This window comes from Plecotus auritus, assembly GCF_963455305.1.
Source record: "Plecotus auritus genome assembly, chromosome: X".
Taxonomy (NCBI): Eukaryota; Metazoa; Chordata; class Mammalia; order Chiroptera; family Vespertilionidae; genus Plecotus; species Plecotus auritus.
This window is the reverse complement of record NC_137784.1, coordinates 8,517,165-8,538,288: the sequence shown is the minus strand read 5'-3', so window position 1 is coordinate 8,538,288 and position 21,124 is coordinate 8,517,165. Positions and strand designations below refer to the sequence as shown.

Below are 21,124 nucleotides of genomic sequence, written 5' to 3'. Positions count from 1 at the left end.
AATATATTTTATTGATATTTTACAGAGAGGAAGGGAGAGGGATAGAGAGCTAGAAACATCGATGAGAGAGAAACATCCATCAGCTGCCTCCTGCACACCCCCCACTGGGGATATGCCCACAACCAAGGTCCATGCCCTTGACCGGAATCGAACCTGGGACCCTTGAGTCCACAGGCTGATGCTCCATCCTCTGAGCCAATCTGGCGAGGGCCACTCCGTGGTATTTTTATTATTTATTTATTTATTTATTTATTTATTTTAAATATATTTTATTGATATTTTACAGAGAGGAAGGGAGAGGGATAGAGAGCTAGAAACATCGATGAGAGAGAAACATCAATCAGCTGCCTCCTGCACACCTCCCACTGGGGATGTGCCCGCAACCAAGGTACATGCCCTTGACCAGAATCGAACCCGGGACCCTTTAGTCCGCAGGCCGACGCTCTATCCACTGAGCCAAACTGGTTTCGGCCCTCCTTATTATCTTAATTACTCCTGAAACACTCTTCAGCCTATTTTCTGTGGGAAAAGTAAACAACTATTTACAGCTATCCAACACCTACTTTTTCTTCTGCTTGTTTTTCAAAGGTATCTTACCTCCTAGAAGGGGGCAGCATGGCCCATGAAGACTTCTGTGGACACGTTGGTCAGTTGAACCCAGGAGACCTGCAGGTATGGCTAAGGACAAGGAATTGCTGATAGTTTACTAGTCATTGGGTGTGCATGCTTGATCTGCCAACTGCCCGTACATTCACACCTGGAAATTTGCACAGGTCTCTTATATTCCTCTTTCACACTTTTCTTGATTCCCTCAGTCACTTTTTAATTCCCACCTAGTCTTTCTCTTACATTTCTCAAAAGCGTAATCAAGAGTGTCTGTCTCAACTTCCCTTATCTTCCATTTCATTCTTCACTCACTGAAATCAGCATGGACCTCTCAGCAATCCCCACACATTTCGTGAAGCTATTCAGGTTATGGTCACTCATAATGTCCCAATTGCCAAATTCAGCATTCCAGTTTGAGTCCTCATCTTTATAGACCTTTCTGCTGTATTTGAAATAGTTTACTACTTTATCTCTAGCTCATTTGAAGGGGTAGGTGTTGTCACTTAAGACAATGACCCAAACCCTGACACCATCCTAGTCTTGTCTGATATGTATTAGAATATAAAATTTCTAGGAAATGCTTGGGTAATCTTTGCAAGTTTCGTAAGTCTCAACTCTGTATCAGCTACTTTCTGGGATCATTTACATTTCTGGCAGATTAATAACTGCAAATATTTGACTCATGGTGTTTTAATGAACGTGGAATTTGAAGGAAAAAAAAGCAAAAGGATAGAGTTGTGGCCAAAAGTTAACAGTAACCTTTCACTGGAGCAGAATATAAAGTGGAGATGGCCTTGAAATGTCTATATGATGACTAGTTGTGCCCTGACCAGGGAAGTGATGATTCTTCTGCCCTCCATGCAACAATTATAAAGTATGTCTGTGTGGATCCCAGTGGGGTTAAGCTCCAGGTACCCACAGATGTAACCTGCTCACTAACTCCCCTTTTTGGCTTTCTCCCTTGCCTAGCTCACTCTTCCCTGCTTGTGCTTTCGGCATTACTTTCCAAATAAACTACCAGCACTGAAGTCTTTGTCTCAGGATCTTCTGTGGGAGAACCCAAGCTAAGAGAGGCAGGAAATCTATCATGCTCCATTCTTCTTCCCTAATATGCTCTTAATAAAGAAATAAATGAATGCTTGAAGAATCTGCATAATGTGGAGACAATGACTGTTTTCTCCAAGTAGTGAGGGCTCCATGACTGGAATTGAGCAAGCAGACTCAAGTCACTCATCCATGGTATAGTGCAGTGGTTGACTAATGAGTTTGCTGACCACTGACCTAGACTCTCGATTCCAATAATTACAGGCTGTTGTTGTTCCTTGTGATTAAGCCCCTAGCCCAGTGGTCGGCAAACTCATTAGTCAACAGAGCGGCAAACCGCGGCTCGCGAGCCGCATGTGACTCGTGAGCCGCAGTTTGCCGACCACTGGAGTGGATATTGTGGGGCCTGCACATGTATCTTTAGGCCCTTGCACTTATCCATTCTCTAGCTGCTGCGGATATTGGCTGCTGATGGCTCGCAGCTGCATCCCACCCTGGGCACTGCCCTCTGCAGCAGGAACTGCCTCTTCCAAGGTTGTGCTCCCTACTGGGGGGTTGGCACACAATCCCTGGCTTGCTGATGTGGGGATAAAAAAACCTGGCTACCTCATCTTTAATTTGGGACAATTCTGAAGGTTTATCCAACTTCAGACCTCTCTGTTAGATTGGCTAAGGCCTTTGTTGTAACTGTATTACTGGCGGGCTTCTCCCCTGCCCAGTCATGCTTTTTTTTTTAATTCTTAAGATGCTCCCAAGAGCACTTCCCAATATACTGTCTGCCTGCATCTCCCCATCTCAGTGCTCAGCTGAAGACTCAGGATACTAAAGAGAGACTCCTTCTATTTGTATGAATTTCAGATCCGATGCTTTGATTTCCTATAGGAAGCATTGACACATTGGGAAAACTAGAAAAGATTTCAGCAGTTGTCATTGTTTTCTTAGTCCTCACAAGGCCCAGGACTGTGAAAGAAGCACTTGTAAGGTACCTCACTTAGTTACTGTGTCATAATGGTCCCACCTGCAGACTTATTCAAGTCTCGGTTACATTTCCTTCTTGTTGGTCTGGTATTTGCAGTGGATGACTGCAGGCCGAGGCATTCTTCACGCCGAGATGCCATGCTCAGAGGAGCCAGCCCATGGCCTACAACTATGGGTTAATTTGAGGAGCTCAGAGAAGATGGTAGAGCCTCAGTACCAGGAACTGAAAAGCAAAGAAATTCCTAAACCCAGTAAGGATGGTGTGACAGTTGCTGTCATCTCTGGAGAAGCCCTGGGAGTAAAGGTAAGCCAGGCTGCTGTGTGTGTGGGAAAACTGAGTTGCTCAGTGACATAGGCTGGCCCCATCCAGATTGTCAGTTCTCACTGGGTTTATCACAGTTCATGTGCCACAGTTCATGGGATGGACTTGCTTCAGAGGTGTCAGAATAAGTGGAACCTAAGGGGACCCAGAATTTTTTGCCAAAGAGTTAGAAAAATTATAAGAAAACAAGTTCATATTAAAAATGTGGTCAAAAAGCAATTTTAAAGGTATCTCTTAATATGTGTGCAGATTTAATGTCTTTTCTTTAGTTTATTGTGCAATTTTATAGCCCCTTGGAACTGCAAGATCACTAACACTAAGAAACAAACAAAAACCAAAACCAACTCCATCCACTCCCTGAAGGTTTATTTTAAAATTAATTTGAACATTTATTTATCCTGTACTTGTTTTACCCTGTACATTCTTCTCAACTAAGACTATGAAATTTCAGCTTAGGTTCCCACCATTTTCATCACGTAAGATCAACTGAGATTATGGACAGATTTGTGGTAGGAAAAGGGTATGCTAGGTACTATGTCAATTGCACATGAGAACTGCTGCTGGGGAGGCCAAGTTTGAAGTAGCAGCCAGCTGGGGAGTTAGCTGCATAGAGTGGTCTCTTAGGTAGGGTTTCCCAGAAGCAAAGCCAAGATGAGAATTCACGTGTAACTGATTTTAAAGGAAGTTCCCCCGGGGGATAGTAAAAGGAACCAGGATAGGAAGGGCATGAGCCGAGCAAGGGTGTCATCTTTTTTTTTTTTTTAATAGTATCTTATTTTTTTTAATATATTTTATTGATTTTTTACAGAGAGGAAGGAAGAGGGATAGATAGTCAGAAACATCGATGAGAGAGAAACATCGATCAGCTGCCTCCTGCACACCTCCCACTGGGGATGTGCCCACAACCAAGTTACATGCCCTTGACCGGAATCGAACCTGGGACCCCTCAGTCCGCAGGCTGACGCTCTATCCACTGAGCCAAACCGGTTTTGGCAAGGGTGTCATCTTAGGTAAAGTCCCAAAGAGGATGGGAACTCAAGGATCAGTACACCTCCAAGTTGTCCTGATCCATCCCAGTGCTAGGCAGCTGGGCTTTCATGCTGTCTTACCCCAAGTCATTCCTCATGGCCATTGAGTTTGGGGTGAGGGGCACAGAAATGGGATCCCAGGGGACCTGATAGGGGCCCTGACACCCAGTTTCACACACGCCAACAGGAGTTGAGAGCATCAAGAAATTATGAACCACTTTGCCATTCTCCCTGTGGGCAGCCAGCACTTCAAACTACACACTAATTTATATAAACTTAAATTTTGTTTAGATACACTCACAAGGACAATGGCTTGGCAGTGGCTTCTAGCCAACCACTCAGTGGGGTGCATTTCATGGGCAATAGGATGTTGATGATTTTTGGTTGGGACTTACAGATTTTGTACTTCCTACACTATAACCACAGTTCTTTACCTGTACCAGCCCTGGGCATGTGCATTATTTTGCTTTGTGTTTCCAGTGCAATCAGTAGTAATTGAAGGAAAAGGAATCAAACTGTGCTCCCTAGTAAGCAAATATATCTGCCTGCTCTCTATGTGTACTTTGCAATTGGGAAAATGACCCTTCATTGTGTTCCTGTGACTCATTTCTGTTTCATCAAGCATTGGGCAGTGCCCTTTCTAGCGGTGTGGTGAGAGTTTCCTTCCCGTCAGTGCCACAGAGGACAATTCAGATACTGTGGGGTCTTTCTGGTATAAGGCAAAAGACATAGCCGTGTGTGGAGTCAGTCAGGGAGGCCAAAGGAGAGCTGAATTCATGCACACGAGAAGCTGCATCCTCTGTTTCCTATGGGGCTTCTCACTCCATGTTTCCAGGACTCTAATGTTCTAGGGCCGTGGTCGGCAAACTGTGGCACATGCGGCTCTTTGGCCCCTTGAGTGTGGCTCTTCCACAAAATACCACGGCCTCGGCGAGTCTATTTTGAAGAAGTGGCGTTAGAAGAAGTTTAAGTTTAAAAAATTCAGCTCTCAAAAGAAATTTCAATCGTTGTTCTGTTGATATTTGGCTCTGGTGACTAATGAGTTCGCCAACCACTGGTCTAGGGACATGTCGGGAGATACCTCCGTCTCCACTTCAACCAGAGCACAAGGCTTTGTGGAATTGTCTTTAACATTTCCTTTACAGTGTTGAACTATCTGCAGCTAAAAAGAGAATGAGACCACTGATTTAATAGGCAAGCAAAGCCAACAATATCACAAATCCTCCGAGTTCACAACTGCTTTTCATTTATAGAAAACACAATGCCATTTTAATGTCAGAGCTGATTCCAATTACAGGCACAAGGACATTTAAAGCACTTCCAAGCAGCAGACTGCATAGTCTTGCAGTCACAACCAAGAGTTAGAGACAAACGGTAATGTTTTAACTTTGTAAAATAATGTCTTAATAGCTGCGGGCCTCTACGTTTTTTTTATTTTTGTTGAGTAAAATCGTTGAAGTGAATTACATTTCCCTAAGTCAATGATGGTTTTTATTATGAGAGCATTTTAATAAGGAACTCTTCCAACCCTGTTTAGTATTAATTTGAATTTTGAGAAACAATGTGTTGTTGTGGGTACCAGCATGGACGCTGGAGACAGATGGCCTGGATTAGAATTCCCACTGTGAAGCAGCTGTGTGGCTTTGGACAAGCCACTTAGCCTCTCTGTGTTTCAGTGTTCTCATCCATCAAATAGGATTGCTTGAGAGGATTAAGTGAGTTTTTATACATTAAGCTACTAAAACAGCATCAGGCACATTGTCAGCACCACATAAGTAGTAGCTGTTACTATTATTATTTTGATTACTTCATGTTACCTTGGGTAGGAGCTGGGCTGAGATTTATGCGTGCTCATTATGCTAAAGGGACTTGCTGGGATTTGACAAAGGTAATTAACGCGCTTTGAAGAAAAAGACACCAGCATGAGTCAGTGTAAAGATAGGGGACTATTGGCCATTTTTTTCTGGGTCTCATAAAAACATAGTTTTCTACATCTGAAACCTTAAATTATGCTCACCAAGGACTGACTGGATCTTAAAAAGTCTAGATGTACCATAAAACAAACTGAAGTCAATATTAGGTTAAATTACCAGGTGGGGCTGAGAATATACCTTTTCAAGAGATTGTTGTGCTTATAACTAATATAGAGTCAATAGCAACTCCCACCCCCACAAGTAAAATATCTAGGAAATGGAATTAGTGACCATTCCAGCACTTCTCTAACTTCAAAATTCATGATCACCTGGGTGCCTTGTTAAAACGCAGATTCTGATTCAGCAGGTCAGGGTGGGGCCCTGAGTGTCTGCATTTCTAACCACTCCCAGGTGATGCTGAAGCTGTGGTCTGGGGACCACTATCTGTAATGGGTGTAATGACCATGACATCCAAGACAGGGGGCTTACTCATCACTAGGACCAGTTTGATTCCGAGCCTATAGAAGGTTTTAGGGTTCAGCTCTGTGGTTTTTGGCAAATCTTATTTAACCTTTCTGGATTTCAGTCCCTACACCCACAAAAAAGGCTAGGGGGTTTTGTGCAAGATACTATTTAGTTTTTGCAAGCAACTCAGCTGTCCTTTTGCTCGTCCCAAGACAGATGTGTCCCTGTTTCTCAGTTTGTATGTGTCTCAGCCCTTGGGAAGCCACAGCCAATTTTGAGCAAGATTCTGCCAGAAGAGCAGTCTAAAGTGAAGGCTGAAAGGGGTGGGGGGAGATTGATAAAGATGGGATACTTAGAATAGTTTCTGTCACTTCTGGAAGGTCAAAATCACATGTTTATTTCATGAGAGTATGAAATCCTCCAAACCCCATTCCATCCTTATCAGGCAGCCAATCAGCAATATTTACTGCCAGTTTTCTCTGGAACATGATTCTTTTTCCAGCAAACGCCTCTACTTGCCTCCTGCTGTTTTAAATTCCATTATGTCAGAAGAAAACATTAAGGAGGCCTCAGCCCCAGTGGGGTCAGAAAAAAGCAATCCAGAGCCAGACTGCCTGGGTCAAGGCCAACACCACCACTGACTAACGTTAAAGAAGTCACTTACGCCTGCTGGGCCTCAGGGTACTCATCTGAAAATGGAGGTGCTTATACTGACCCAGAGGATCATTGGGAGGATTAAATTGGTTAATATGTGTACAAAACGTAGAACAATACTTCTTTGCAAAAACTGTGTATAGTGTTCGTGTGCCCTACATATGTAACAAAAGAATCTTCCTTCTGAAGGACAGACTGTACATTCATGTATTGGATGATAACCAAACGTTTAAACATTCATTTTCCAAAACAGCCTCATGTAATTCACTCAGATCTTGTTACTATGGTGTCTCCAGGGCCTGAATCAATGCCTGATACATACAAGACCATCAATAAATATTTTCTGGGTCCATAAGTGAAATCATTAAAATGTAAATGAGTGCTGGAATGAGAGAAATGTAGGCAAAGTAGTAAGAAGATAAGACAATATAGGGATTAAGAATTACTGTAATAAGCTTAATATGAGCTAACTAAAGAGTTGAGAGAACAATAAAATAAGCTAAACTATAATTTAAAATAAAATAAACTATTTAAGGGATTAGGAAGTAGGGAAATAAAAACCAGATTGATTTTTTTTCTTGAAAAGTGAATACTAGGCTGTTTTTTAAGACCCAAACTGTTTCCTGCAGGTTTCTTAAATTGAAACAGTGGCAACAATGAGGAGCAGAGATTTGGGGCTCATGGTTCTTTTTGGGGGTACACAGGGAGGCATCTTGCCTGCTTTAGCGTCTTTACTGTGGGCTTTCAGGGCATGCTAGATCTCAAGTAGGGGAACACATATCAGCTTTCAATGCATCCCTGCTGGATATATCTGTTCTTTACCCTGGTTTAGCTCCAGCAGGCATTGGAAGACCCTGTAACCCTTTGGCAATTCTCTCCCAGCCTGTGTTGGTTGTGGGTTGGTATGAAATGTATAACCCAGTCTGTGATTGTCACCTCTGATTCAGAGAGCTGATAGAGTCTTCGGGCTGTGGCAGGCCATTGGTGTCCACACATGCAGAAACACACACTGTCCTGGACCCGAACTGGAGAGAAACACCTGAGAAAGTAGAGAGAAACTGGACAGCTGAGAAACCAGAGAGAAAACCACATTTTCCAGCTTTTGCTTTCATTTGAAACACCTTATTACCAATACCAGTGGCCTGGTGCACGAAATTAGTGCACATTAAATGGGGATTAATTAGAGGAAATAATTTACTATTGCTATTTGCCCTTTCTCTATAATAGAAGTGTCAGAGATGAAAGAAAATTAGTAAAATGTATATGAAAACCTTCCTCCTGTCAGAGTCTGGGGCACATCATGGGACCCAGAGTCAAGTCCCCGCCCACCCACATGTGCCTTAAAATTGCATGAGACCCAGACCTGGCCGGCCCCCGCCCCCATTGGGCTAGATCCAGACCTGGCCAGTCCCACCCTTGTCAAGCTGCGCCTGGCAGGGGACATAGCCTCAGGTCCCCTGGCCCTGTGCCAGGATGGTGGGGCATGGCCTGAGGTCCCCCAGCTCAGACCAGGGTGGGGGGAGTGCCTTGAGGTCCCCCAGCCCAGACCAGGGTCGGGGGAGTGCCAGAGGTCCCCCAGCTCAGACCAGGGTGGGGGAGTGCCTTGAGGTCCCCCGTCAAGCCCCGCTGGGTGGGGGGGGGGCGCAGCCTCAGGTCCCCCGGCCCAGCACCTTGACAGGGGGACATGGCCTGAGGTCCCCTGTCAATCCCCGCTAGGTGGGGGGCATGGCCTGAGGTCCCCTGTCAAGCCCCACCAGTCAGGGAGGTGCAGCCTCAGGTCCCTCGGCCCGGCACTGGGAGGGGGGCACAGCCTCAGGTCCCCTGTCAAGCCCCACCAGCAGAGGAGTGCAGCCTCAGGTCCCCCGTCAAGCCCCGCTGGGCAGGGGGCATGGCCTGAGTTCCCCTGACCCAGCACTGGGGGTGCACCTTGAGGTCCCCCGTCAAGCCCTGCTGGGTGGGGAGCACAGTCTGAGGTCCCCTGTCAAGCCCTGCCAGGCAGGGGGGCTCAGCCTCAGGTCCCCTGGCCCAGTGCTGGGGTGGGGGGCATGACCTGAGGTCCCCCAGCCTGGTGCTGGGGCAGGGGGAGCAGCCTGAGGTCCCCTAGCCCAGCACCAGGACGGGAAGCGTACCTTGAGGTCCCCCATCAAGCCCCACTGGGCGGGGGGCGTGGCCTCAGGTCCCCTGGCCTGGCGCCAGGGTAGGGGGTGAGGCCTAAGGTCCCCTGTCAAGCCCCGCAGGGTGGGAGTGTGGCCTGAGGTCCCCCGGCCTGGTGCTGGGGCGAGGGGGGTGGCCTGAGGTCCCCCAGCCTGATGCCAGGGCGGGGGACGTTGCCTGAGGTCCCCTGTCAAGCCCTACGGGGGCAGGGGAGGGTGTAGCCTCAGGTCCCTGCTGATTGCTTGTTAAGGCTTCTTATGGGAACTTGGCTTCAGCTGTGGGTGCAGCCATCTTTGTGATGGAGTGATGGTCAATTAGCATATTCCCTCTTTATTAGATAGGATACAATTTGTCAGTATTCCTTCTACCTTACTTGGATTTAAAAGTTACAGTTTATGTAGCTTTCAGGGAAATACTTTTATAGCAAGTCCAAGCAGCAGTGGGGTTTTGATAATCATAATACTAGAGAGTAAACGTAGAACATTTTTGCATTGTACCTATTTCTCTATTTCAGGGGAAATTTGGATTCTTTGAATGTATGCTGCACATTTTAAATAGTCCTTGCTAACTTTGCAGTTGACCCCAAATTCTCAGCTCTTCCCGTCACCTGCCTTTCCGAGTTGGCTTCTGTTCACTTTGTGATATGGGGAGAGCTCGAAAGAATAACTCTCAAAAATAGCATTTTAAAAACTATTAAATCAGGAAAACAGGTAGCACAGGCACACTTTGTTTTTTTCTCTTTTTGCCTTTGAAGTACTCCAGCAAGTTCATGGATCTAGTTAAAAAAAAAAAAAAGATAGATATTCTCCTAATGGCAGAGATTGCGTTGGAGGCAGTGGGTTTGTGACAGGGAGCTTGTGATAACAGGCTCCAGCTGTCCCCCAGAGCTTGCAGAGGGAAAACAACCCTTGCTCAGAAAGGAGTTCTCCCTTCCAAAGGCCTCTCTTTTAATTTATTTTATTTATAAATCAGAGTGCTCTGTGATAGACTTAAAAACTGGAGATTCTAAAAACATTCCCTTTGGGCTGAGGGGTTGGGTAATGATGGACCTGAGACTTCTCTCAGTATGTCTTTTCTTTTTAATTTGAAAAATGTAAACACATATTTAAAACATCAAGTTAAATCAGAACAGAAAAATTAAAATGAAAAACAAGTGGAAACAAACGAAGAACCTAACATTTGTGTAAAGATATCAACAACATCACCACACAGAGAAAATATTTATTTTAAGGGCTTTTAAACATAATTCTCTGAGTGTACATTTTTAGTGGGAAATATACTAAAGACAAAAAGAACAGCACAAACTTTTGAACTTCATAGTTTTTTTTTTAAATTGAATTTATTGGGGTGACATCTTACCTAATAATAGACAAACATGTAAATTGACCGTACCTCCGCTACGCCACCAGCCAATCAGAAGTGATATGCAAATTAACCCAACCAATATGGTGGGTAAATTTGCATACACAGGCGGGGCGGGCAGCCCCAGGCCCCGCCCATGAGGTCCCCGTCCATCAGGGCCCAGGAAGGCAGAGCGGGCAGCTCCAGGCCCCAACCGTGGGGTCCTGGTCCATCGGGGGCCCAGGAAGTCGAGGCGGGCAGTGCAAGGCTTTTTAGGCTGCTGTAGGGCATGAGGGAAGGCCCACATTTCCTGCTGTTTCTAGCAACACAATTGTCTATTTATTGTGCCTGAATTCTTCTGCCCCCTTACAAGGACTCCAAATTCCCTTGGGGGTTGATTTTCAATGATAGCTGTTCATGGGAATTACTTGAGGAGAGAGAGAGAGAGAGAGAGAGAGAGAGAGAGAGAGAGAGTGTGTGTGTGTGTGTGTGTGTGTGTGTGTGTAAAGTATTCCAAACAACAAGTCTACCCCTTCAGAAATTAGTGTTCCAATTCTGTTCAATTTCCATAGATTCTGATTTTGCTGATTTGGAGAGTATCCAGCCAACAGTAAATTTTAAGTGTCCCTGAATGATTTTAATCTGTGGGTTAGAAGCCACTGCTTATGTTTATGCAAACACAAGAGACAAATGTCCAGGTAAAATACAGAAATCTGAATTGTACAGCTCAATAAATGTTTACCTATGTCTACACCCAGGTAGCCACAATCCAGAATGTTCTGTTGAATCTTTCTCCATTAGCAATAAAGGCAGAACCAGCTACTTATCTTGGAGAGAGGAAAAGAAAGGAGTATGTGTGGGAATATGTAATAATACCTCAAAACAGTACCTCCCAATAATTTTATTTATCAGATTATAGGCTCTTACTCATCTGTGTTGTACTTACTGGCAGTCAGTCTGACATCCCTGAGGGGTCCCACATTGGAGAGGATGCAGGCCGGGCTGAGGGCCCCCCGCCACCGCCATGCACAAATTGTGTACACCGGGCCACTAGTTGGTTAATAAAATTATATAGGTTTCAGGGGTACAGTTCTATAGTACATCATCTGTATATTGTATTGTGTGTTCACCACCCCAAAGTCAAGTCTCCTTCCATCACCATTTAGCCCTCTTTACCCTCTTCTACCTCCCCCCACCCCCTTTGCCTCTGGTAATCACCATGCTGTTGTCTGTGTCTATGAGTTTGTTTGCCTTTTTGCTTAATCCTTTCACCTTTTTCACCCAACCCCACAACCCCCCTCCCCTCTGCAGCTGTTTGTTAGTTTATTGTTATTGTTCATATTGGCATTACAATTTTATTTTTTAATTTTTTTGTTTCTTGATCCTCACTTGAGAATATATGTGTGTGTGTGTATCCTATCTAATAAAAGAGTAATATGCAAATTGACCATCACTCCAACACACAAGATGGCTGCCCCCATGAGGTCAAAGGTCCTGCCCCCATGTGGACACAAGATGGCCACCACAAGATGGCCAGCAGGGGAGGGCAGTTTGGAGGGACCAGGCCTGCAAGGGAGGGCAGTTGGGGGCAATCAAGCCTGCAGGGGAGGGCAGTTAGGGGTGACCAGGCCTGCAGAGGAGGGAAGTTGGGGCAACCAGGACTGCAGGGAAGGGCAGTTGGGGGCAAGCAGGCTGGCAGGGGAGCAGTTAGGCATCAATCAGGCTGGCAGGGGAGTGGTTAGGGGGTGATCAGGCTGGCAGGCAGAAGTGGTTAGGGGCAATCAGGAAGGCAGGCAGATGAGCAGTTGGGAGCCAGCAGTCCTGGATTGTGAGAGGGATGTCCAACTGCCTGTTTAGGCCCGATCCTACCGGGATCGGGCCTAAACAGGCAGTTGGACATCCCTCGAGGGGTCCCAGATTGGAGAGGGTGCAGGCTGGGCTGAGGGACACCCCCGCCCTGTGCACGAATTTCATGCACCGGACCTCTAGTGTGTGTGTGTGTGTGTGTGTGTGTGTGTGTGTGTGTGTATGTGTGTGTGTGTGTGTGTGTGTGTGTATATATATATATATATATATATATATTTTTTTAAAGCATAATGTGCTAATTAGACTGGACATCCTTCCAGATGACCTTCTGGACGAAGCCAGGGCTGCGAGGGAAGCCCGGGTCCTGGGTGCCAGAGGGAAGCTGGTGACAGTAGCTGGGGGAAGGAAGCCCTACTCTTGCATGAATTTCATGCATCAGGCCTCTAGTGTGTGTGTGTGTGTGTGTGTGTGTGTGTGTGTGTGTGTGTACACTAGAGGCTCAGCGCATGAAATTCGTGCACAGTATGGTCCCTATGGAAACTACCTTATAGAGATAATGGACATCTATTTTTTTAAACGTCCATTCAATGTTTAATGTAACAGTATTTTTCTGATGCCTGGCCTGCAATCAGGGCCATCTTCCCCACCTGCACACAGCCGGCCCTGGCCCCTGATGCCACCCACCCCTGGTTCCCCATTTGCCATTGGATGATCAGTGCCTGACAGCTGGGGGTAGGGACTGAGAGGTCAGCTGTTCCCACCTGCTCGTTGGCCCTCCCCCCACCATGGGTGGCCATCAGATGATCGGAGCCTGCTGGTTGGGGAAGGAGACCAAGAGGTGGTCAGTGCGCCTCATAGTGACTGGTCCAGTGGTCATTCTGGTCGTTCTGCTGTTAGGGTCAATTTGCATATTACCCTTTTATTATATAGGATATATATTCCTCACCTGAGGATATTTTTTTCACTGATTTTTAGGGAGAGTGGAAAAGAGAGTGAAAGACAGAGTGAAATATTGATGTGAGAGAAACACATTGATTGGTTGCCTCCTGCACGAACCCTGACCAGGGCCCAGGCCAGGGAGGAACCTGCAACCATGTACCTGCCCTTGACTGGAATCAAACCCAGGACCCTTCAGTCCACAGTCCGATGTTCTATTCACTGAGCCAAACTGGAATAGGGGCACTTGAGGATATTTTTCCATGGATATTTTAGAGAGAGTGGAAGGGATGAGAGAGAGAGAGAGAGAGAGAGAGAGAGAGAGAGAGAGAGAGAGAGGCATTGATGTTGCCTCCCACACTGGCCCCAACCAGGGGCAACCCAGGTATGTGCTCTTGACTGGGAATCAAACCTGAGACCCTTCAGTGTGTGGGCCGATGCTCTAACCACTGAACAAAATCAACCAGGGCAGCATTACAATTTTAAAACAGTTTTAAAATCAAACAAAGGAGTAAATTTGTTATATTTTTAGGAATCAAAATTTTCAGTGTAAGAAAAATAGGTACAAATGCAAAAGAAAAGAGCTAAGAAAAATACTGTTACATTAAACATTGAATGGATGTTTAAAAAAATAGATGTCCATTATCTCGATAAGGTAGTTTCTAGAGAACTAGTATGTTTGATCATTTTAGGAATCCAAGATTTTTAACAATGCAATTTTATGTTTCTGATAACAATTTCATTTTCTTCTGGTTTTTATTTACATTGATTTTTCTTTTTTGTTCCATGTTTAATTAGATGTTATGAGGAATTCTAAAAAAAGTCCCACCTAAGTGAGTCAAAATCACCCAATGAATTCTGGCTGAAATTCCTTTTTGAGACATTAAATAAATGTATTTTAATGGGCGACTGTAGGGAGAGAATTCCAGCATAAGGCAGAGAGCCTTCTGGGCCCCTTTGACATAGAGCAAAGGGGAAACAGAGCATTTGAGGGGAAGGGATATTATCAAGTGCAAAGTAGAAATGTGGAGTTGATTTCACCATCTCTGTCTCCTTGCCAGTATTCACCAAAGTCCAACGTACGTCCCCTCTCTTCAGTGAAGCCTTCTTAGCTGCCCTAGATCCACACAGCCATCTGTCAACCACACATGAGGTTTTTGGAGTGGCAGTTATTTAATTCATGTGTCCCCATTTCTCTATGAGCTCTGTTCATTCAGCATTAGGCACCTGCTGTGTGCACATCATGCAGTGCCCTAGAGATATATGAATGAGATACAACCATTGTCATCAAATAAGATCACATTCTAGCAGGGGAGAGAAACGGGTAAACATCAGCAGTATAATGTGATACAAGAAATGCTAGAATAGCAGTATGTAAAACTTGCATGGTAATCTGGAGGAGGGAGAATTGATTTTGCTTGTGTGGATGGAGGGAGGGAAAAAAAGAGAGGGGGCAGAGGTCATGTCTTACAATCCTATATAATAATCCTATATAATAAAAGGCTAATATGCAAATTGCCCAAATGGCAGAACGACCATTTGCTATGACGTGCACTGACCACCAGGGGGCAGACGCTCAACGCAGGAGCTGCCCCCTGGTGGTCAATGCGCTCCCACAGAGGGAGCACTACTCAGCCAGAAGTCGGGATGATGGCTGGCAAGCACAGAGGCAGTGGCAGAGCCACTCAGTCAGATATCCCCCAAGGGCTCCTGGGCTGCAAAAGGGCACAGGCCGGGCTAAGGGACCCCCTCCACCCCCTGCCCCCGAGTGGCTTGGATAGTAGGAGTGTAATAAGTGTGTGGGGATTGTGATGGGATGGGGTGCTGCATAGGCAACCAGACTTGGTGGGGTTGTGACAAGGAAAAGGGAAATGATGCAAAATATTGGGCTGGAGGGAAATCCAAGACCAAGTTTGTCTATTCCTGGATTTTGCCTAAGGCTGACTTTGGTTGTATGTATAATCCTGCATCTCTCTTTCCCAGGGTTTTCCATAGCATGGTTTGTGGTTAGGGTAGGGAGGGGTGCTGTGTGCAGTCCTGTCTCATCTTGAATTTTACAAAGCAATTCATTGTATAGGATTTGCCCAACACTGACCAAGTAGCCCAAGCAGATGATCGGTATCATTCCACAGACAAGTGCAAAACTTGGTTCTGATTCAGTATTGAGAATAGGCACAATTAGGTCTGTTAGTCTTGCTGTAAATCAGAGGACAACAAAGAAATGCACCCAACACTTCAAAGACTTGTCCTGTGGTAGGCAGCCATAGTTGGCACTTCATTTGCAGTTAGGAATGCTAAAATAAACAGTGGTCAGCATCTGATCAGATCAGCTGTACAAAAGCTTGTTCTTGCCCAGAGCAGCCCACTCATGCCAGAAATACCATTCTTGGTGTGTACAAAGGGTGCCAGATGTTTTTATTCCTTCAAGATGTCCCTGGTGACCTAATCACCTAGGAAGTACATTCCAATGGTGTTGACAAGCCCTACTTTGCCAGTAAATGAAGGGATAGGTGTACTTTTAAACCAGAAGTTACATCTGTGCCATTCATACATCATTGGCTCTAGTAATTGGGATTGAAAATTAGCAAGGAAATTTTGACTAAGAAGATAATGAAAGCTATAAAAGGGGTCACCTACAATAAAGATGAGTGACCACTTCACATATTAGTGTAATCACTTCTTTAGCTGTCAAGGCTTATACTTTTTGGATATAGTAAGTCTTTCCCCAGGAACACATCCTATCTAATAAAAGAGTAATATGCAAATTAACCATCACTTCGCTAGACCCACAAACCACGCCCACCAGCCAATCATGAGCGAATATGCAAATAAACCCAACCAAGATGGCTACGGCCACAGAGAGCAGGAGGGAGGCTTGGGTTTCCCCAGCAATGGAGGAAGCCAAGCTTTCTCTTCCCTTGCCGACCCAGGCCTCCACTCAATGCTACAAAGTTTCAATTATAGAAGATAGATAAATCCAAACAGAAATGGTGGCAACCACGGAGCTGGAAAGAGCAGGAGGCTAGGGTTGCCCCCAGCGATGGAGGAAGCCAAGCTTTTCGCACACCCTGGCCAGCCCAGGCCTCCGCTTAAGGCTACAAAGTTTCAATTATAGAAGATACATAAATTCCAATAGAAATGGCTGCAGCCACGGAGCAAGCAGAAGGCTTGGTTCCGCTCCAGGCTACAAAGTTTCAATTGTAGAAGATAAATAAACCCCAGATACCAGGGCCTCCACTTGGGTCGCCAGGGGGCGTGGCCGGCCTGCAAACCACCACAGGCCCCTCACCCAGGCTGTCCCATGCCCCAAGGGAACCCCCACCCTGATCCAGGACACCCTTCAGGGCAAACCAACTGGCCCTCACCCATGTACCAGGCATTTATCCTATCTAATAAAAGAGTAATATGCAGATTGACCATCATTCCAACACACAATATGGCTGCCCCCATGTGGTCAAAGATCCTGCCCCCATGTGGACACAAGATGGCCACCACAAGATGGCCAGCAAGGGAGGGCAGTTGGGAGGGACCAGGCCTGCAAAGGAGGGCAGTTGTGGGTGATCAAGCCTGCAGGGGAGGGCAGTTAGGGGTGACCAAGCTGGCAGAGGAGGGAAGTTGGGGGCAACCAGGCCTGCCGGGAAAGGCAGTTGGGAGGGACCCAGGCCTGCAGGGGAGAGCAGTTGGGGAGGACCAGGCCTGCAAGGGAGGGCAGTTAGGGGTGACCAGGCCTGCAGGGGAGGGCAGTTGGGGGGGACCCAGGCCTGCAGGGGAGAGCAGTTGGGGGGGACCAGGCCTGCAGGGGAGGGCAGTTAGGGGTGACCAGGCCTGCAGGGGAGGGCAGTTAGGGGAAAACAGGCTGGCAGGGGAGCAGTTAGGCATCAATCAGGTTGGCAGGGGAGTGGTTAGGGGGTGATCAGGCTGGCAGGCAGAAGTGGTTAGGGGCAATCAGGAAGGCAGGCAGGCGAGCAGTTGGGAGCCAGCAGTCCTGGATTGTGAGAGGAATGTCCGACTGCCTGTCGGACATCCCTCGAGGGGTCCCAGATTGGAGAGGGTGCAGGCTGGGCTGAGGGACACCCCCCCCCATGCACGAATTTCGTGCACTGGGCCTCTAGTTACATATATGTTCTCTAGCCACAGTGAAATATACAGGACAGCTTCAGGGAGCTTCAGAGGCTCTTGCATGTTCCATTAAAAGCTGAGCCCTTGTGGATATACATGAGATAGATATCAGTATTTTAAAGAACTGTATTGGCATATATACTGTATAAAGCTATGCTGTTGATAGCTGTAAACACTACTTTATTTTGACTGCAGCACAAGTTCTTGAGATCATGTAGCTTTTAAACAATTGGGTCAAACTCACACTAAAATGTAGTGAGAAAATTTGGTGTCAGATATAATTCTGATTACTTAAAGCTTAATTAAGAATTCTGCTCTTCTGGACAGGTAAAGGAAGCCCTAACACAAGCTGAAAAATCTATTACATTATCAAAGCTGTATCATCAGAGTCAATCCTTTGACAGTATGATTGATTGAATATTACATGTACTGTGGAGTCAAGTAGACCAGACCTAGGTCTAAATTTTAGCTCTGTTGTTTAATACCTCTGAGACCTTAGGAAAATAATTCTTGAGCTTTTATTTATCTGCTCAATAGGGATAATAACGAATAGTATTTGAGTTACTTGTATGTTATATAATGTGCCTACGGACATATAGGGTACTTAACAAATATTTCCTTTTTCCTATCTGTCTCCCTTTCTGTTCCCACATTCCCTTTTATTATTAGTCTTTACTGATAGCAAATCTCTAGAACTTCTTGGGAAGGGAAATGAAAATGGCTAATATCTCTTGTGGGCTCACAGGTTACTAAGTTCTAAGCCCAGAGCTGTCCAATGAAAATATTATGGGGCCAATATGTAATTTAAAATTTCCAGTCGACACATTAAAAAAGTAAAAAGAAATTAATTCTAACAATATACTTTAACCCAATTATTCAAAATACCATTTCAACATATATCAGTATACAAATATAATGAGATATTTTGTATTTTTGTACCAAAGTTTTGAAATCCAATGTGCAGTTTACACTTAAAATACATCTCATTTCACACTGGCCACATTTCATGTGCTCAGTAGTCTCATATGGCTAGTGATAACTATATGGAGCAGTGATGTCCTGAGTGCTTGACATGTATTCATTCTTTTACTCCTTATTTAATATGGGTTCTCTGGAAAACAGGTCTTGTGTACAATCCCAGGGCAGTGAGAGTGAGGGAGAAGGGAAGTGAGGCAGATACTTGCTTTGCTGGTGCAGAATACCTGTTCAGAAAACTGGACCTAAAGACTTCCTAATGGAGAAAGAAAGAGGAAGAATTTTTCTGTCGTTCCACATCTTCCATTCCTTTTTGGGCAAAGTGTGCCTCCTGGGAGCAGATTTTGTGCCCTTCTGAGTTGTGATACCTAGCCCCTTGAGGGAGCCTCTGAGGAGGCCACATCCCACATCCTGTGGCTTGGATCTTCATTCCAGTCTGGGTGTGGATCCAGAGCTTCAGTAGGTCTATCAGGTCAAGCCCAGGAGCTCTGGAGCTGCTGTATCTCCCTCCACCGTGGGCAATCAATGCCATTCCTTATTTGGCAGTCAGGAAGAGGCCAAGGCTGCTAGGGATGAGAACAGTGATGGCACCCAGGGGTCTCCATAAGTGGCCAAGAACTCAGGAGCTAGTGAAGCTGAGAAACTCTGAGGAGGCACATAAAATGTGTCCAATTGATTTCTCAACCTAATGTTGGAGAGAACTGAGGCATTCTAACAAGATGGCGGCTGCCCAGTTTGTGCTCTTAAACACAAGCTCATATAGGTCATTACCAGCTTGGCACAGCTCAATATAAATCCGATTTCCTGCTAAGAGCAGGTTTTTACCCACATAAACTTAAAAGACAGAGAGGGCCTGAGAGGAGAGATAGATATTGAAGGGTTCAGAGGACATTCTTGACCCATCTGTAATTTTGCTCAGGAGCTGACCACTTCTGGCTTGCCCAGGAATTCCCGAACCATTCTGTGTCCCAGCTGGGAGGCTGGTACTGACCTTTCCATAGGTCTCCAACCCGTCAGCAGATTTAGCTGGACAGAAACGTTCCATTCATTTACTTCTTCCATTGCTGTAATGGGCAGGGTATTAATATCTGAACGAAGTCCTTAGAGCAGCATGAGTCTAGAATTGATAGTATGAGATGTTGTTCAGAGCTGAACAGGAACTACTCTTCCTTTTTCTTCTGGAACTTCTATTGGAATCAGAATGCCTGGCAGCAATAGACATGAGAGGTCAGCTCTCCAATTCCAACACTTTGCAGATGAGGATGCTGCAACCCAACTAAGCAAAAAAGTCTTCTCCAAGGTCAGACGGCTCATTGTAGAAGGAACCTAGACCCACACTTAGGTTTTTAAATTTTTCCCATTTTATTTGCACAGTACCCTTGCCTTATCACACCATTTAGTTTGGGAATACCATAGTTCATTTTCATGGAAGGAAGTTTCCGAATGAACCTCTTTCTCTACGTCAAAAGAGTACCATCATGTCTGTACAAGCACACACCTCTGACCATGTCACAATGTCATGCAAATGATCACATAGGAGAAGCCCTGTGCCATAATAAATTCCCCCTTAATCATATCTACATAAAGTTATCAGTCCCCAGAGCTCTAACAAATCTTAACTTTGCCAAATAGTTTCTCATCTTGATGTACTTTCTTGCAAGAACTCATAAAAATATCTTAGTAAATACCAAATGTAACTAATAGAAATTAAAAATGTTATAAAGCCTGGTGAAGAATATTCTAGCATTGGTTAATAGATTTGCTGACTCACCTTGGAATACCTTACCCATGCTTGGGTGATAAGGGATAGGAAGGCTCCCTGTTGTCATATACAGGGATCATTTGTGGTTTTATTGTACTGTTGCCTTTGTAGGATTATAGATGGATTGGTCATATAAGAGATGAGCATATGCTCTCTGTTTTCAATTTTCAAAAAATTAGAACATTTGTGAGCCAATTTTGTTCAAGAATGCTGACTCAAAGGGTGAAGAAATCAAAGTCCAGTTTCACAATTTACATGTCTGTGGTTAAATTTCAGGACTGTGAAATCCTCTTCCCCTTTAGCTTTCCTACCCTCACTACTACTCCCCTAAAAAACAAAAGGTGAGAAGGAGAGGGATGAGAGTATTACTGTTGATTAAAGTGTTGCTTGAAAAGGATGCTATAGAGAATAGACTGCAGGATACTTTGGCTATGTCCAAAATTCTTGTTTAGCTGCACAGTTTGATGCTCAAGACTTTTCACAATCATTATTGTTCACAAAAGTTAAAAATGTTGTCTGGACCTCTCTAACTCTCACCCTATACAGAGCCATTGGCATTTTGCCTAAGAGTTTCTTGTTTTCTCTTTATGTAGCACTTCATGTATATGTCAAAATATGATTACAGGGTTTTAATCCTTCCCACGATACCTTTGGCACTGGGGATGGAAACTAATCTCTCCCACTCCTTATCAGAATTTTTTAAAATAACCAAGAATTCAGAAATCAGAGTGCTTTGGATGGAGGACAGAAGACATCATTTTGTTGAAGACCATCAGCCTATTCTAAACAATGAGAGTTGCAAATTTGATTTAAATAATGTGGTAAATCAACTTTTCACTTCCTCAAAGCCTTAAGATCTCCAGGAAAAAGAGGAAGGTATGGTTCTTTACACAGGGGCCAAAGAGGTGTGGTAGTGAGTTTCCTGAGTGTGTAAAGGTATAAGTGGTAGAGAAAATGTTCTGTGTTTGCTTTTTTCCCTAGTGCAAAGCCCAGCAGACTGAGTGGGAAAGTGATGGAAGAA

General features: G+C 45.0%; 1 protein-coding gene across 1 annotated transcript in view; it reads left to right on the top strand.

The window, feature by feature from the left end:
* Window positions 1-21,124, top strand: part of PIR (pirin) — a 92,648-nt gene that overhangs the window by 24,333 nt on the left and 47,191 nt on the right. The window contains exons 4-5 of the mRNA XM_080653490.1: window positions 589-672; window positions 2,726-2,932. Of these exons, the coding sequence (XP_080509616.1) occupies window positions 589-672; window positions 2,726-2,932 (291 nt within the window). The remainder of the gene's footprint in view (window positions 1-588; window positions 673-2,725; window positions 2,933-21,124) is intronic.